General features: G+C 55.6%; 2 protein-coding genes across 2 annotated transcripts; both read left to right on the forward strand.

The window, feature by feature from the left end:
* Positions 1-391: 391 nt before the first annotated feature.
* ADM2 (adrenomedullin 2) lies at positions 392-8,745 on the forward strand. Its single transcript, XM_053406567.1, has 2 exons — positions 392-1,095; positions 8,007-8,745. Exons 1-2 carry the CDS (start codon positions 737-739, stop codon positions 8,398-8,400), a joined length of 753 nt encoding a protein of 250 aa, XP_053262542.1. The 5' UTR covers positions 392-736; the 3' UTR covers positions 8,401-8,745.
* A 1,650-nt stretch (positions 8,746-10,395) lies between these two features.
* Positions 10,396-18,023, forward strand: LOC128422123 (germ cell nuclear acidic protein-like). The gene is made up of 8 exons (XM_053405726.1): positions 10,396-10,451; positions 11,788-11,825; positions 12,947-13,007; positions 13,450-13,514; positions 14,186-14,620; positions 16,496-16,664; positions 17,014-17,155; positions 17,706-18,023. Exons 1-8 carry the CDS (start codon positions 10,396-10,398, stop codon positions 17,877-17,879), a joined length of 1,140 nt encoding a protein of 379 aa, XP_053261701.1. The 3' UTR covers positions 17,880-18,023.
* The last annotated feature ends 32 nt before the right edge of the window (positions 18,024-18,055 follow it).

Consider the following 18,055-nt stretch of genomic DNA (forward strand, 5'->3'; position numbering starts at 1 on the left):
CCCCTTTCCCTTGCGCGATCTCCCCACCAGTTAGCTAATCCAAAGCGCCAGCAAGACTCCCAACCCGCCCCACCCCGACATCCCTTGGAAACATGGCCTCAGGTGTGGGGCAGGCAGGCAGGCAGGCAGGCAGGTGTGCTTTGGGGAGACGGGGACCAGTCCAAAGGGCTCCCTCGCTCCGGAAGGGGCAGGCCTGGCCACTAAGTGGGGCGGGGAGCGGGGCGCCTCCCTGCCTGCGCAGAGGGGCTACCGGCGAGGATGGGGGGGGCTCTTGGGGAAGAAATGAGCCGCGCAGACCCCCGGCCAGGAGTCCTTAGGTTGCGGCTTGTCTCTTCGGACGAGGCGGCCTAATCCCTGGCCAGCCCTGGAGTCCAGGCGCCCTCTAGTGGGCGGCGCGGGCCCTGCAGGCAGGAACCCCGAAGGCGCCCTCGACGGGGGATTCTCCCCGGTGTCTCCGACTCCCCTCGTCCCCGCGGCGGGGAGGGGGTCGTCAGCGCAGAGAGAGTAAGGGCGGCCCGTGGGAGCTTGGGGGAGGTGTGACCCTGGACGGCCACCCCGTTCTCCCGGGCGGCCCCAGCCAGTCAGTGGCGGTCTTGGATGCCCCGCCCCGTCGCGGAAGGAGCCTCCAGAGGCTTGGCCAGCCCGGGCAGCGCCCAGGGGCCGGGAGGCTGGTATTTAAGCCGCGTCGGACGGCGCGGGGAGGCAGTTTGCTGCTGCTGCTGCTGCTACGGGTCATATGTCCCGGAGCCGTCCAGGCGAGCCAGCGCGCCGTCCAGCTCGCCGTCGAGCATTCCCGGGAAACTCTCGCCGTTCCGAAGGGACGGGCAGCCCAGCTCCACCAGCCAGAATTGCATCCGACTGCGGCACCGGAGCCAAGCGGCTCCCGTGCGCGGTAGCGCCCCCCACCGGGTCCTCGGGCCCTGAAGCCCTCTCCGCCGCCCCCCGCGACGCCATGAAGCGCCCGCTGCGCCGGGAGCCCGCTTGCATCAGCCGCTGTCGCCTCCTCCTCCCGCTCCTGGCGCTGCTCCTTCACCTGCCGGGCGCCGAGTCCGCCTCGCCCGCCCCATCGGGGCGCATCTCGCCGCTGTCGCCCAGGTGAGTCCCCGCCCGCCCGACGGAGAACTCTCCTCCTGCTCCGTCCCCTCCAGGGAGGGCGAAGGTCGGCAGCCGTGGGGTGGGGGTGGCGGTGGGTGTTTTGGTGCCTGAAATGGGGCCGGGAGGTGACCAGGAGCCTGGCCCCGACAGAGCAGAGGAATCCTATTCAGAATAAGGGAATTTCCCTCCCTCGCCCCTGCCAGCTGCGGCGGAATCCCTCTTTGCCCTTCGGGAGAGGCGTGCCTTCCAGTGGAAGGGAGTTCCAGGGACCGGCCCGAGAACCCGGCTCCTTTCTCAGACAGAGGAGCGACCCGCCATGGCCGAACGTGTCCGGGAGCCGCCGCGGTGGAGCGCCTTGCATGGGGCGGGGAGTGGGGGGAGGGGCTCCAGGAGTTACTCTTGGGAGAATTGGATCGCGCCGGTTGGGACCAGCCTAAAGAAAGACCCTTTGCTCGCCCCACCCCCCACCCCTTGCATTCCACACAGCAGCCCGGAGCTCTCGCCTAAAACGGGGGTGGTGGTCGGGATACCCCCAAATATGCTCAGATGGGAAGGAAGGAATCCCCTTCCCCTGGATTTTGGGGGCTGCGCTTCTGCCCTGGGCTGGAATGGGGGTGCCAGCCTGCCACCCACTTCAGCCCTGCGAGGATCTCCCTTCAAGCTCTGCGACAACCGCTAGGTGGTTGTAACAGCCCTGAGACCTGCGGCTTTGGGGCGGCATACAAATTTAATAAATCATCATCTCCAGAAAACACAAGGCGCAGATGAGATAGAAGCCATGATAAAGCAGCAGTAACCACCCTAGAACCCTGGAACTGTGGAGTTCGAAGGGTCCCAAGGGTCATCTAGTCCAACCCCTCGCAATGCAGGAATCCTGCCCACAGCCACCCCTAGGTGGGCTTGAACCACTAACCTTCTGGTTAACAGCCAGACACACTGGCCCATTGCGCCCTGATGAAGACGTCCTCTCTGTCATCCAAGCAGGAGGGTGTGTCCCCTTTAGCAAGGAATTGAACCAGTGTAGAGCTCCCATTTCTGAAAAGGTTTGGCAACGGAAGTTCTCTAATAGCCACACAAACACAGAGCGCACATACAAGCAGGCACATGCACACACTTGCCTAGGGGTTCCCTTGACAGTGAAGCAGTATATAAATGTTGTCAAATAAATTCTATATACAATTGAACATGTTGCCTGGGGAAATGCCTGCCTGCTAAGAGAGAGGGCGGCTCAAGGAAGCAAGCCAAGCTAGATACTGATTGGGATACCTCTCTGTGAAAAGGGGGAGACTTATGCAGGGAGAGAGAGAAAATGGGTTTGGGCGATCTGGGCCTTAACACAAGTACAGGAGAGAGAGAGAGAGAGAGAGAGAGAGAGAGAGAGAGAGAGAGAGAATTGATCCCTCCTGTGAGTGTCTGGGTCCTCAGAAGTTGCTGACTGCCCAGCTGGCAACTGTGTGGGGCATGTGAGTGTGGCATGACTTGGCACCTTTGGATGCTTCAGCTCCAAGCACCTGGGCAGTCAGAGTGTTTCTGTCAGCCAGGCCTGGAGCAGCTGAGTGGGTGAGGGTTCAGGCCGAAGGGGTGGATGTCTGGCTCGCCACCTGACCATCGGATGGCTGGGGGGAAGTGAAGCTGAACCAGAGCCAAGGCAGCGGAAGGGCAGGCAGGGGTTCAGTGGGCATCGTTTGGGCTCAGCAGAGCTTGGAGCAGGAGGGCTGGGCCTGCTTCTGGCTGCGCTGTGGACTAGAGCTGTTGGCTTTCCCGCTGGGCAGTGGGCAGGCTGCCAGTCCCTGCAGAGAAGGATGGAGAGATTTCAGCCAAGGACTGGCAGGTCTCCCCAAGGCTCTTCTGCTGCTGTTGAAAATACAGCTCCAGGCAGTGTGTTGACACAGTGGGGGGTGGGGAGACCCTGCAGACCTTTGACCACTGCAGCCCACGAGTTCTGCTCAGAGGATGGGGGCAGGGGGGCAAGGCATTGTGAGGGGGGGCTGGCTTCTGTGTCTTGCTCCCTCCTCTGTCTGTGAGCCAGGGGGTGGGGGCATCCAGCTGTTTGCTTGGGACCACAGCTGGGCAGTATGCCAGCATCTTCTCTGGTCCCTCTAGCCCCTGCTCCAGGGCTAAAGGGGGTGAGCAGCAGGTGTAAGCCCAGGGGATGAATGGGAGCCCAGCTGAGCCATTCCTCCCCTCAGCCATGCAGCACTTGGGAGCCTGGAGATGGAAAAGCAAGCAAGGCTTCCATGAAGGTGGGTGGAACAGCTCCCTAAGCAAGAGAAGACTGAGGTCCCCACAAGCGCCTCCTGCCTCCTGCTGTGTTTACCCAGCATCCAGCTGTGATGCAACTGTTGTCTTTGGTTTCGGTCCTCAATGGCAGAGCAGAGGCTGCTTCCCATGCAAAGGATGGTGAATGAATAACAGCCCCACCTGCCCTTCCTCCAGGGAGACCCACATCGTCCCAATAGTCTAAGGGAGAGAGACTGGTTCAGGGTCAGCACAGCCAAGCAGAGATTGGAACTGGAGTCTTCCCAGCTGAAAGACAAACTTTTATTGAGGCACCTACTGTGAAGTGCAAATTATGATTTTTGGCTTAGGTTTGTGGCTCCCCTACAGGCTTCCGGCTGTTGCATCAGCTCCTGCGGCATTTTTCCTATTCAAGCTAATGGCAAGAGATGCTGCTTTGCCTGCACCCCATCCAGGGATGGCAGGAAATGCTCATTTGTGGCAGATGGAATCTGCCCAGAGTACCAGGGCAGTTTCTATCAAGGCTGATTCAAGGCTAAGCAACAAGGAAGTACTGGGCAGAGGGCAGATGAGAAAGCAGGAACTGCAATGAGCAAAGCAGGGGGACATCTCAGGCAGCGGAGACATTTCACACCTGGGAGGATGGTGTCAGGAGGGTTAACGCCCAGGATGAGTAGAAGGGCTGCAGAGGACAGGGAGCTGGCAGACAGGCTTGTTTGAGCAGAGTATTTATATCACCCCGCTTTGCCACACAGGGTGGCTTACAATATAGGTGTTTTTTTTTAATCCAAAACAATTACCAAAGTCATGGTCAGCAGTTTAAAAAGCATATTTGGTTGTGACTAAAACAAGGAATGAATCACCTCTCTCTCCGTGTGTGCGTGTGCGTGTGTGTGTGTGTGTGTGTGTGGAAGGTATGGGTGTTTATGTCTGGAGGTCGGCAAATGATGTCTGTCTTCAAAAGGGAAGAGGGGAGTGTCTCCAAAAACTACTGAATGGTTAATACAAGATGAGTAAGAGGTCAGTCTGTGGCCATCTAGAAAATCTTTCTTCTTCTTCTTCTTTGGCGATCACTCGTAGCCGTGTAAGATGGTCTTCCATAAACACGGTTTTAACAATGAGTCCGTAAGTGACTGTGAAGACCAATTCTGGATCCCCACGTCCTTCCGCAGTGGGGATTGTGGTTTCTGGGCGGGATGACTAGGAGCCAGAATGGGTTGATCAACTGTACGGCTTGCAAGACCAACCTTCCCTCCTGTCATTTTGTCTAGAGTGACTAGTCTAGTTGCTTTATCTTCAATGAACATAGTATATCTTGATTTCAGCAAAACATTTGACAAGTAGGTAAAATAGAGGCTGGACAACACTCCTTTGTGGTGGATCTAAAACCGGCTGAGTGTCCACTGTGTGTCTACTGAGTGCCCACGATGAGTGTCTCTGTCTCGGCCGGCTGGGAGGTCTTGAGCTGAGTGCCGAGGGACACTGTCCTGCTCAGCATTCCTTTCGATTACTTGGAGTCTGGAGGATGCTGATGCCAAGCTGGGAAAGGGATGAGGACCTCAGAAAACAGAGTACAGGTTCAAAAGATCTTGACAGGCTGGCAGACTGGGCTGAAACCAAGAGAATGAAAACCTACAGTGATAAATGTAGAGTCTTGCATGTAGGTGCAAAGTAGGGACGGCTCTTGGGCTCTCAAATTTCAGTGGTGCAACCATAAAATTTGGTGCCCCCGTCTCTCCGGCTCCATTCTACATCATTGTTGCGGTGCCCCCTGTGGCGCCAACACCCAGTGGGGCAGAACCAGTTGCGCTACCCTAAAACCACCTCTGTGCAAAGAATCAGAGTCACAAGTATAGGATGGGGAAACCAAGTGTGCAGAAAGGATCTCGGGGTCTTGGTGGCTCCCAAAGCGAAGAGAGGCCGGTTGTGTGATGTGCCAGCTCAAAAAGCTGATGCAATCCTAGCCTGCATTTGCAGAAGCAAACATCTCTCTCTCACACACACACACGCCCCACAGGCCAGAGGACCAAGGCCTGTGCAGAGCCAGTCAGTCATCACACCCAGCTGCAGCTGTGCCAGGCGCCCTCACTTGTGGAGGGGAGAGGCAGCTCCTCCTGTCCTGTTACCTGAAACTGTGGTGACGGTTTGGAGAGAGGCTGTTGAACCTGGCCTGTGTGTGGGCTACGGGCCTTTGATGCAGCTGGCCTCCGCTCCCTCCTTGCTGCCTGCCTGCCAAGCGTACGTGTCCTGTGGCAGGTACAGCTCCCTTGCCTTGCCTGCGCTCCTCCCTGCCTCCCGCCCCGCTCCTTCCCTCTGGCCATCTCCCAGTCTCTCCCGCCTCCTCCCCTCCTCCAGACCAGTTCCTCTTCCCTGGTGGAAGGAAGCTGACATCCTTCTCCATGCCCCAACCTGACACATGCTCTCTCCTCTCCTCATTCATTCTCTCCCCCCGCCCCATCTCGCTTCTCAAATGGAAAAGGTGGCTCAGCAGGTTGCGTCAGGGCTAGGCCACACATAGTTTCTCTTGTGGTCTGGAAGAGACAGTTGCCACAACCCAGAGAGACGTGCTGGCCGTGATGCCTCTCCAGGCAGCCAGGGAAGAGGGGCCTGGCCTCACAGGGGACCAAACGGAGAGGCCAGAGGCCGTCCAAGGTCCTCAAGGAGGGAGCTTCTGGGCTCAGCTCACAAGTCTCTTCACAACTGGTGCAGAGCATTGCCCTCAAGAGATGACCCCCCCTTGCTGTGTCCTGCCACAGAGGGGGGGGGGCTGCCCTTCCTGGAACCACCTTCCTATGAGGATGGCCAGGCAGGCAGGTCTGCCTCTGCTCAGTTACAAAGGCCAAGAGCTGAGCTTTTAACAAGCATCTGACAAAAGCAAAAGCCAAGGTTGAAGTCTACCAGTTTCAAGCAATTAAATGTTCCTTCATTTAAATGTGTAAAATATTCCTTCTGCCCCAGCCGACTTCTTGCCACATTGATCTGAGCAGGGCCATAGTTCAGGGACAGAGCACCCGCTCCACATGCAGAGTCCAGGTCCAATCCGCAATGGCGCAAGGGCTGCGCATGTACCTTGCCTGAAAACCTGGAGAGCTGCTGCCAGTCAGTGCGGACAGTACTGAACCAGATGGAGCAGAGCTCTGACTTGGAATTCGGTAGCTTCCAAGGTTCCCAACAGGACGTGGGCAGGGGGACCTGTCCCTGGATTGGGTGGGAGCTCATCTCCCCACCCAAAAGGGAGCTCCACCCCTGCTTCTCCTCATTCAGGATCTGGGTCCCCCACAGAGAGGATTGGGGGGAGCCCTTTAAAAAGCGGCTTCCTATTACAGTAATTAATTCTGAGAGAAAACCCAAATACAGAAGTTTGTAATGGGAGTGAGTGGAAGAGCCACAGTTGTCTCTGAGAATGGCAACCATCTCCAATGGCCTGGGAGGCCAACATGTCTATTGGCCATGAAGGACACAGCAGGGAGAAGGGGACACAAGTCACAGCTATACAAGTGTACACATGTGCACACATGCACACACACACACACACACACACACACACACACAGCAAGGGTGCCCATCGTCCCACACACTGCACAAGCTCCACACACAAAGACCAAGTCATATTTTCTGACTCCCAGTAACAGACCTCACACGATTTTCTTCAAGAAAGATACCCAAGACTGTTGTCCTATGCCTGAATTCTTGAGAGCGAGTCACACTGAGCAAAGTGGACTTTAGGAGGGAACAGTCTGGTTTTCTTGTCTATGACTTGGGAGGCAAAAGGGTCTTTCTCAGGCAGCCCATTCTCAAAAAAGTGCATGTCCCAAACTGCCTTATTGCTGCTGCTGTTAGGATGGAGGGGGATCCCCTGCCAGAGCCCTGAAACTCAGTGGGGTTGTGGAGATGGAGATTCCTTTGGGCTATAGGAAAATTCACCTGGGGTGTGAGGCTTGCCCTTCTTTGACCCTGTCTCACGTGTCCAGTGCCAACCTGATGCACCTGACGGGAGGCTCTGGCAGTGGGGTCTTCCTTGCTGACTTTCAGGGTTGGCAGGTCCTGGAGATGCCCATGCGCGCCTCCAGGTGAGCACCTGACAAGCTGTTTAGGGGTTGGAAGGCAGCCACGAGTACTTTGAATTGGGCCTGGCACCATAGCAGCAACCCACAGGTTTCTCTCCCTGAGAGGCTGCGCTGTACACCCACCCAAATATGCTGACCCAGATCTGCAGCCTTCCCACCCCCCAGCCCTCTTCTTGAGTCAGGCTGGGCCTTTGTCTGTGCTTCTTCTGCTCTGACAGGCCTCACTCTCACCCTGCCTGGACCATCCCATGGAGAGGCAGACTCACCTGTGACGAGTGCACCTCCTCCGTGAGAAAGAATTGTGAGCGCAGTTTCTGGGCAAGGGCAGCCGAGCCGTTTCAAGCAACATTCCATGAGCCAACCCTGCGAGGGCACATGCTGGCTCTGGGCCTGGGCAGTGCAGAAGTAGGTGTGGCCCCTGCACCCCCAGGGACCACACAGGCAGGTGGGGGGAAGGCAGCTTTGATCCCCCTATAAACAAGCTGTGGCTGCTCCGTGAGCCCGGCTCCTGCAAGTATTTGTGCTCCTGCTCCAACATGCCTCTTTCCCTTCTGCTGCCAGCGGAGGGCAAGGGCTCATGGCACCTCTTCCATCCTCTCCTTGCAGGAAGCCCTGGGCCAGAAGCCACCCACCAGCCTGGCTGCAGAAGAGGCCGATGACAGAAGAGCTTTCGGACAAGATGGTCAGAATGTGGCCGGCCTGGAAGCCTCCCGTGGCGACGCCAGGAAGCCGGCTCCACCTCTCCGTCCTCCCCAGGCGCAGACTGGATCCCCAGCAGCCTGGCAGCCCCACCCAGCACCGGCTCCCGTGGACTCCAGCCCCCCGTCCAAAGCGCCAGGCAGCCCCCCGCCTGCACCGTGCGCAGCTGATGCGTGTCGGCTGTGCCTTGGGCACCTGCCAAGTGCAGAACCTGAGCCATCGGCTCTGGCTTCTGAAGGGCCAGTTGGGACTTCAGGAATCAGCCCCCATGAACCCCAGCAGCCCCCACAGCTATGGGTGAGGGAAGCAACGGACTCCAGGACCGGAGAGGGTCTCCTGCCTTCCCCTGGCGCATCTCTGAGCAGCTGCCCTGGCCTCTCTGGCAGTCTGGACCGGGGTTTCTGCACTGAAGGGAATCCCCCCTGCTGGAGGGGGCCGTGAAGAAGTGACCAGGGCCCAAGCCCTGACTAGAGCCGGCTGAGGGGTGACTTGGCCATCTGATGGAAAGGAGCAAAGCAGCCGCCCCAGACCCCCCTGCAGGAGAGGCGGGTGCATATGAGGGCTGGAAGGACTGTGCACAATACACCAAACACAACTCCCACACTTGCACTTGTTATGGAAAATAATAAACATCTAAGTGATGGTCTTTCTTTTGCCAAGAGTTTTCCTATGCATTGGGGGGGGGGGGGCTGAGGCCATGCCCATTTCTATGAGGAAGTACCCCTCACAGTAAAAAGAAATGCCAGACTCCCCTCCCCTCCGGGTGCCCTTGAGACTCGAGAAAGGCTTCTTGCGGCTCGGCAGGGACAAGCAGTCAGACCAAGAGCCAAACACCCATTGAAGCAAACTGAAGGATGTGAGAGCAAGACAGCCTAGATCACCTTCCTTTTTATTTATTTATGCAATCTATTTCTATGTTGCTCTGCCATAAAACAACAGGGTGGTGTACAGCAAAAAAATGCAAACCATTTTAAAATGTGGGAGTTCCCGTGGGGGGGGGGGCACACCCAGGGCAGGATTGAGGTTTGATGCTGCCCTAAGCTCCTGAAGGTAATGGGGCCCTTTCGATGTCCAGCTGTCCTTTGTCAACAACAAATTGTCGCTATTTTTTGTGTTGAATATATGCTATATAGTCATTGATGGACCTAACAGGCATCTCAGGCCATTTGCACATGTTGCCAGGCTACCAGTCCATGCAGAATGGAGGCACCCTATATATAGGTAAAGGTAAAGGGACCCCTGACTGTTAGGTCCAGTCACGGACGACTCTGGGGTTGTGGCGCTCATCTCGCTTTACTGGCCGAGGGAGACGGTGTTCGTCCCCAGCTTCCGGGTCATGTGGCCAGCAGGACTTAGCCGCTTCTGGCAAACCAGAGCAGCGCACAGAAACGCTGTTTACCTTCTCGTCTCAGCGATACCTATTTATCTACTTGCACTTTGTGCTTTCAAACTGCTAGGTTCTCAGGAGCTGGGACAGGGCAATGCGAGCTCACCCAGTCGCGGGGATTTGAACCGCTGACCTTCTGATTGGCATGCCTTAGGCTCAGTTGTTGAGACCAAAGTGCCACCCGCGTCCCGACCCTACATATAGAAAGGAGCAGACCAGTGATATTTGAGGGAGAGGCGAGCAGGCGGGGGCCATGACTTGCATCATAGGAGCTGACACAACACGAAACACGGTTGCTGGATGCAGGTTTGATTTTATTTGTTTTTTATCTTGTATTTTGGAAATGTACACCCGGCCCCCCTTTTTTGAGGGGGGTCCCAGGAGAGCGGGGCCCTAAGCTAGAGCTTGGTGAGCTTAGACGTGAACCGCCCCAGGGAGCAGGCTGGGGTCTGGCCTGTCCTTCCTCTGGAGATCTCCCCCCGGAAGGGCCCCCCCTGCTCGCCCCCCATTCCAACCCCCCTCGCCCCTTCTCAGGGCCCGGAGCAGCGAGAGAGAAGCCCCGCCCCCAGGGCCCCCAGGGGCCATCTAGTCCAGCTCCCAGGACGACGCCCGGCCTCTCTCCGCCCGGTCCCCGGAGCGACTCCTCGGGCTCCGAAGGGGGGGACCGGAAGGAGCTTCGGCCGAGACTCCGGAAGTGCGTCATCCCCGCGCGCCCAGGCGGGAAATTCAAGGCGGCGGCGGCGGCGAGAGCGAGGCGCAGGAGGCTCCCTTCCCCCTCCTCGGCCCGCCGCCCGCTCTTCCCCGGCTGCTCCCCCGGAGCCGGGCGCCCAGAGCCGGCCTGCCTTCCCGGGAAGACCCGCCCGGGCGGCGCCTCCCTCCCTCCCTCCCTGCCTCCGTCTCTCTCGCCCGATGGCGCGGCGAGGGGTCTCCGCCGAAGAAGCCCGGCGGCCGAGGAGGAGCGCGGCGTAAGTAGCCCCCGGAGGGCGAGGCCCGCCTGGTCAGGGGCCCCTTTCAAGCGGGGCGGGTCCCTCCGCTTGCCGCCTTTGCCGGAGCGAGAGAGGTCGGCCCCTTCGGCAGAAGAGGAACATGGGGGGGGGGGAGACACGCCTCTTCGTGGCTCAAGAGAAATGCTAAACTAATCAAGAAAAGGCGTTAGAAGCAAGTAATCAACAGCGTTGAAAGGATTAAGCACATTAATAGCACAGATTAACTAAAATAAATATAACATTTATTATGTTATTTTAATGTTCTTCTGGAGATATTGTCCAAATTCCATTGTCTGCATTAGGCTGGGGTGTCTTATTTTATGTGTGTATGGTATGTTGCAACAACCCAATAAAAAGTAGAAAAAGAAATTGAAACATAACGACATCTATGTGTTTTAACCCCTTTTTGACGCCTTTAAATCTTTTAAGTAAATAGTGTTCAGTGGCATGAAGACATATATAGATGCTCTTCTGAAGAGAATTGGAATTGTGAATAAAACATGTTTGCCAACCCTGGAAACAACCCTGGAGTAATTTCACTCTCATTCTTGCCTTTCCGTGTTGAAGATGAACACCTGGAACACGAGAAGAGCTGCTACTCCAGGCCAAAGGGTCCACCTGGTTTAGCCCCCCTCTTCTCCCAATGCCCCCCCCAGATGCCCCAATGGCGGAAGCCCCTGGGCAGAACCCAAGAGCCCTCTCCCCATTGGTGATTCCAAGCATTGTGGCTCGTAGCCATTGATAGCCCTCTCCTGCTCCATGAATTTGTCCAATCCTCTTTTAAAGCCATCTAGGCTGGTGGCAATCACTGCCTCCTGTGGCAGGGAGTTCCAGAGTTTAACTGTGCTGCATGAAGAATCTTCTAATATTCAGCTTCCTTGGAGGGCCCAGAGTCCTGGGGTTGTGAGTGAGGGAGAAGAACCTTCCTCTGCCCCCTTTCTCCAGGCTGTATACTGATGCTGTATACTTCAGTTTCCACACTTGGTGTTTCCTTCACCTGGCTGTAAATTCAAACAGCCTTTTGACTTCCAACACAGATGGGCAGCGGCACTGAGTTCTGAGGCCGCACTGAACCTGCACGCTCTTGAGAGACTCGCTCCCAGTGCTGAGGAGAGAGTCATCCACCAGAGCACTTCAGAGTGAACCAATTGAAAAGCAGCCAGTCTCCCATCCTAAATTGTAAATGTCAGAAAATTGTGTGCTCCTGCCATATGCCACTGCAGTGAAGACTTTTGATCAAAGCTTCTTTCTGTGCATTTAGAATATGGCTGCGCAATGGCAAGCCACTTTCCTTTTACTGTTGTCTGCTTTTCAGCTCATCGAGTTCAGGCAGCGATGACGAGTTTGAAAACTGTAAGTAAAAGCTAATTTTCTCAGTGGGTCTAGAGATCAGTTATAGCACAAAAAACCCCTCAGAAAAAGCTACTTGTGTAGAAAAGAGAAGAAGAAGAAGAGTTTGGATTTGATATCCCACTTTATCACTACCCGAAGGAGTCTCAAAGCGGCTCACAATCTCCTTTCCCTTCCTCCCCACAACAAACACTCTGTAAGCTGAGTGGGGCTGAGAGACTTCAGAGAAGTGAAGCCTGGGGAAGGAGTTACCCTCTTTCTCCGGGATGCACCAATCCAGAAACTTTTCCCTATGTACTGATATGTTCCCTTTCCATTACACTTTTGCTCTCAACTAAAATTGGTTCTTCTGTTGCCTTTGGGGTTAACCTGGTCCCCAACTTTATTGGGGTGCAGGGAGGCTTGTGTTTTCTTCAGACTGCTGCACAGTCAGCATCTCTTCTCACCCACCGAAAAGCATTTCTTCCCTCGACAGTCGGTCCTGTTTCTGCCCTGGACCAGAGTCTCTTGGCCAAAGGTTTCTTCTGTTCTGTTCCGCAGCTTCTGGGGCGAAGCCCTTTGCCAGGCAGGCAGATTCCCTTTCCCTTGAGCTCCGTAACAGATGCCACCTAACATTGAAACGCAGCGCAACCTCTGAGTAGGACTTGGTGGGATGCCACCCCAGCACCTCAGGAGGGCAGGCTCTGTGTGTAGCATCAGGTGGGGGGGTGGGGCGGCTCAGCTGCCACCTGCTTCTGGCTAATTTTGGGTCAATGGATGGGAGGAGGAGGAGCCCGTCTGTAAAGGCGAGTGAGCCTGACAGTTTAACCTGTGACTCGTCTCTGGTGGGTCCTCCTGGGTGCCCCAGAGCCCTGCTTAAAAACACCGTACATAAACAGCCAGAAGAATCCCAAAATCAGATTTCTTCAGCGGAACGTTCAGCCTCTCCTTTGAGGTCTTTCTGCTGGGAGCAGCTTCATGCTGGCATCTGAGCCCCTTGAACGTGGACCCAGTTTGTCCCTTCCTCGCTGGTTTCATTTCAACGCTGGCTAGTTTTTGAAGCTGCCACCTTTGTGGGCTTTAGAAGAACAGATTTCAGGAAACAAAAAAGTGACATTTCTCCCCCTTTCATGGTTTTGACTTAGTTTTATCCAGAATGAAGACCCCCAGACCTGCAACATGCTGCGTTCCAAGGACACAGAGCAGGTGGGTTCTGCCAAAGGGGGGAGGGCTGGGCTGGGTTTTTTCAAACGGTGAATTGGAAATTGTTTCAGCTGCCTTAAAGTGAGTAGAGCTCTGACTTGGCATGTTTATTTGAATTACATAAGCCCAAACTTACACACCTTTAACTTGTGTGTGTTCAGATTCATGCTCTTGGCATGCATAAATAAATAAATAAGATAGGTAGGTAGGTAGGTAGGTAGGTAGAGAGGAGGTGGGCATCCGGGAAAAAGACTTTGGCAACCCCACCCACCTCTGAGCCCAGTATGTGTTTGGACTATACAAGATTTTGTCTTCAGGCATGATCCTGGAATGCAACCCTTGTGTAAGTTGTGGGCTTACTGTATATTTCACAAGCAAGACCAAAGACTTGTTCTGCATCCTTGCTTGCCTTCTGATGCTGCTGCCTTTGTCTCTTGTGTCCCAGATTGGACGATTCCAAGGATGATTTCTTCATGTACCTCACAAGCAAATATGGATCTGGCAAAAAAGGCAAGTGATAATGGAGGAGGCTGGGTGAGTTGTCCTGGTCCAAGGCAGGTCATCCATGTGTTTGTCCAGGGGGCAGAGTAGCATCTGGGTGGGTGGGTTTTCCCACTTCAAAATGGCCTGTCCCCCCCCCCCGGCTGCGTTTTGCCATCTCAGCTGGGCTGATGTGGCCCACACAAGAAACCTGCTCCCTCCCTGGGGACCCCGGGGAGCTCTGAACCTGGGGAGCAGTTGGTGGCCTCCTTTCACCCCACAGGAGTGCAGGAATTTGGGCCCATGTCGGGGCAATACGAGATGGGTGGGGGCACTCAACTTGCTGTGATTTTATTTGCATGCCACCCTTCCACAGTTCAAACCATGCTCAAGGCAGCTTACAACATAAAAAAGTATGCGACTCCAACACAACAAAAGTAGTCATAAACGATACGTAGAACCTTACAAAATACTAAACCAAACTGAACAGTTTCCATATAAATCACAACAAAATCTAAAATAAGGATCCCCCCCCAAAGCAGCCACAAGCGCCTGCCCAAACTAAAAGGCCCCAGCAACACCCCAGCCCAAGAGCCTTCCCAGCTGAGTTGGTGCACTCTCATGTTCTCTAAATGCAGTGATTGATCTGCCCAGTTTGGCTCCCAAGAAGCGCCTGTGAAATGTTTTTTGCTGACTTGCAGGGCCGCGGTCTGCTCAGGCACAAGAGGTGCCTGGGGCACCTGAAAAGGGGGCTGCTCCCTCTGCCTCGTTTCTGCCTCCCCTTGTGTTCAGTGAGACCGACAGCGATGACGACGACGACTCCGTCTTTGCCAAAGGCACCCCAGGGAGCCCCCAGCAGCCCAGACGAGCGCGCCAGGCCCCAAAGTGGACCTGGAGGAGCTTGCAACGCCCTGCCGCTCGCAGGGGCAGCCCCGACTCTCCCTTGCGCGAGGGGGAAAGGAGTTGCTGCACGGATCAGTCTGGAGGCACCGCCCAGAGCCAGGAGGCGAGAGCAAGCACTGTGCTGGGATCCGACACCTCCGACGAGGAGATGGACAGCCTCCTGGTGCGCCTGAAGCAGAAGATGGTCCTTTCTGCAAGGAAGGCAGCAGCGGCAGACCCCAGGGGCACCGCCGGTAAGAGGCAGCTCTGCTCCCCCCTCCCCCTGGAAGAGCTCTGGGCCGGGGGGGTAGGAGGAGGGGGCTTCCAGGGTCCTCCCACCCTCAAACCCCGTGGCCACAATTCAGAGGTCACTGTAGCTCTGGCCCTCAGTTTGGTTGGGGGAAAGAAAGTGGGGAAGTGTTTTGTGCAGTCGTAATGTTATTTTTCAAAAGAGATTTCCTGGAAAGATTTCAGTCTTTCTCGGGCAGGAGAGTCAACGCAGGCCGTGTCCTCAGCACCCACTTAACACCTTTTGGGGGTGCAGGGCAAAGGGGGAGATTTTCTGAAACTGCAGCTGTAGAACCTTATTTGCCTTGTGGAGAGTGGGAGCTTGAGGGGAAAGGGAGGCAGCAAAGAAGCTTCCTTTCTGTATGAGGGAGAAGAGCGAGAGCCAGCTAGACTGGACTCCCATCTCCGGCTGCTTCCCCTGCTGCTTGGGGCAGGTGTCCACAGGTGGCGGATTGCACATCTCTTTGCCTGCGAGGCTCTCCGTACTGGAGCCGTGAATAAGTGTCCTCCATGAGTACATTCTCCCTGAGCTTGAAAACAATCTGCAGGACTATTCCCCTCACCCCCAGTTAGCACAGTCCTGGTCCTGAGGACCGTTGGCTTCAGAAGTGTGTGGAAACAGGGAACTGGCTGATGTTCATTGGACTGGTGACTTGGGTCAGAAGAGGTTGGGGTTTGCCAAGGGCCCTGATAAAGCGCCGTCTGGTGTGGGGGATGTGGGAATGTTCAGAGAGACAGGAGAGGATATATTGTTTAATAATGTCCTTCCCAACTTGTGTTAACAAGTTCTATAATTTAGCAGAGTAACATTCCCCTTTTAAACTTTCACAGCGGATAGGTTTGCCAGGCTTGTATAAGCATCTAAAATAAGTTTCCTGGTAAATCCCCTTTTATTCCCTCTTAAAAGAATAGACACAACATAGTCTTATATAAAAGTAAAATATAGTTTACTCACACATCCTGTTCACAAATGGATCCCAGAAGGCAGACTTAAGTTACAAAATATATACACCTGGGATCTATCCCATAAGGAGATAGTTCCTTTGTCCTCTCTTGGCTGGAAGCCAAGAGAGCATCTCAGGCTAAGGAGATGTCAAGGAATGGAGTCAGAGAGAGAGATGGCTGCCTCCCCTGTGCTCTTTTGTTACCTGTGCAGGTGAGGTCACACCCACCTCTGGTCCCATGTAGAGGAAGTTTGTCCCAGCCCAGGAGGAAACAGGAAGTTCCGACTGGCTGGTCCAGACACCCCCTTTTTATTTCCACTCTAGGAATGTTATATTTGACTGCTTTGTGTTTTACACCCCACGGGGGACGTGGCTGGGCTGAGTGTCCAGGAGAGTTGTCTTTCTCCGCCTCCCGTAAGGGTGCAAGTCCTCTGGCTCACCTGAAGGGTTCAGGGCAGGCAGAAGTGCTGCTTCTGCTTTGCACAAGGTCTTCGCTGACCCTCTTGCGGGATATGGGGGTGGCCATGGGCTCAGCTAGCGCTAGAGGGGGCTAAGGCAAGCTTAGGGAGCCCAGTCAGGCCTGTCGAGGCAGATCTTGCTCATGAGGGCTGAGCAGAACCTGCCAGAGGAGAAGCCAGCCTGCCTGGATCGCGGGTGTCAGGCGTGAGCAGCAGAGAAGGGCTCGGAAGTGTTTTGGTTCTGCACGAGGGGCAGGTGCTTGAGACAGGGTAGCTGGGCCAGGTGGGCCTTTGCTTGGAGCCTGCAGATGTTTTACGCTGCCAGACACTTGATTAGGGAGCAGAAAGGGCTTCTGAAGCTGTTTGGTCATGTGCTTTGCCCTGGCTTCCACTTGGGGCCTTGCCTGCCTGTGCTGAACCTTTGGCTTGTGATTGGTAGAGAGAAGAAGCGTCCTGCCTCCCCTTGGAAGCGCCCGCCCAGCTGTGAAGAGCGAGAGCGCCCTTCCCCCGCAGCCCAGATCGCCTCTTCCGGCCACGCCGATCTCTGTGCGAGCTCCGAAGAGCAGGGTGCTCGGTGACATCACCCCGTCCCACCAGACACAGATGAGGTGAGCTCATCTTCTGCTCATGCCTCTGTTCCCAGCTTTGGACTCTGGCAAAGCAGCTGGCCCAGGCCTGAAGTGGCGAGCCTGGAAGAACCAGCAAGCCCAGCACCTCCTCCCTGAGGGCATGCCCTCTGCCTTCCATTCCTCTTGGCAGCCTGCAGACTGGGATGCACGTTCTGGATCCGGACCCCAGTGTCAGTGGCTTCCACACAGGAGCTGCAGAAAAATGTGGTTGCTCAAGGCAGCCATGGACTCAGAAAGGTTGGCAACCTCCGTACTAGTCCCAGGTGAGTCTCATGGACGGAGCCTGGGCTGCCCTTTCCTTCCCTCTCATGGGTCTTTGCCTTCTCAGGAGTTCCTGCCAGGTGCAGGGCTGCTTCTTGCAAGAGCTGTCCGACCCAGAATCCCAGCACTCTAAGCATTTCCGGAGAAGGAAGGGGGAGCTGGCCCAGAGCCTCTATGATTTCTACAACCGTTCCGTGTTTGAGCAAAAGGTACAGAGCTGGAATGGGGTTGTTTCTGCACCAAGCAGGTGGGCTGCTGGGTCTGGCTTCTGCTCGTGGCTGCCGACCCCTTGTCTCTCCTCCTATGGATCCTGTGGCCTCTTGAGAGGGTTTGGGAAAGGGGGCAGAAGGGCGGCAGCGGCAGCGAGGGGTTCCTTGCCTGCTGTATGAGCTGCCTCTGGACTCTTGCCTGGATTCCTGCATCAGCAAAGCTGAAGCAAAGAGGCACGCGGTTGAGTGGGGGCTGTGCTAAAGTAAGGCTGGACCTCTCTGCAGGCTCCCTATTTTGAAACCAAAGTGAAGACCGAGAGGAAGATTGTCTGGTCTTCTCCTCCGCAGAGCCAAGCTGCACAAAGAGGGCTTAGCGCACGTCTGCCCTGGGGAGTCAGTGAAACGAAAGAGCACAGGGAGTGTTGTGAAAGGCTGGCCAGCCGGCCAGGCTCCCCTTGTCTCTGGCCAGCCTGGCCCTCAGCTCAGAAGTCAGGAGTGCAGCTCCAGGACCGGGTAGGAGCTAAGCTGCTTCTCCCCCTTGTCCTTTCAGTTGCCAGAGAATATGGAGATTGTCTGGAACAAAAAGATACGGAAAACTGCCGGGTGCTGCGTGAGTGGCCAGCTGAAGGGCCCTGAGGGGCAGCGCTATGCCCGGATAATGCTGTCGGAGAAAGTCTGTGACTCTGCAGGCAAGTGGGGGGAAGGGGTCTTCCTGGGGTCCTGAGGCTCTGCTGAGTTGCTGCAAAGCTAATTCTGCATTTGGATGGCAGTGCACAGATTCAGAAAGGAGCTTTGAGGTTGAAGAAGTAGAGGGGAGACTGGTGGTATTATTTTTATTTCCTTGCATCCAAATCCCACCTTTCTTCCACCCTGGAGCCCGGGGGGGGTGTGTCTATGTGG

Source organism: Podarcis raffonei, chromosome 10 (assembly GCF_027172205.1).
Source record: "Podarcis raffonei isolate rPodRaf1 chromosome 10, rPodRaf1.pri, whole genome shotgun sequence".
Taxonomy (NCBI): Eukaryota; Metazoa; Chordata; class Lepidosauria; order Squamata; family Lacertidae; genus Podarcis; species Podarcis raffonei.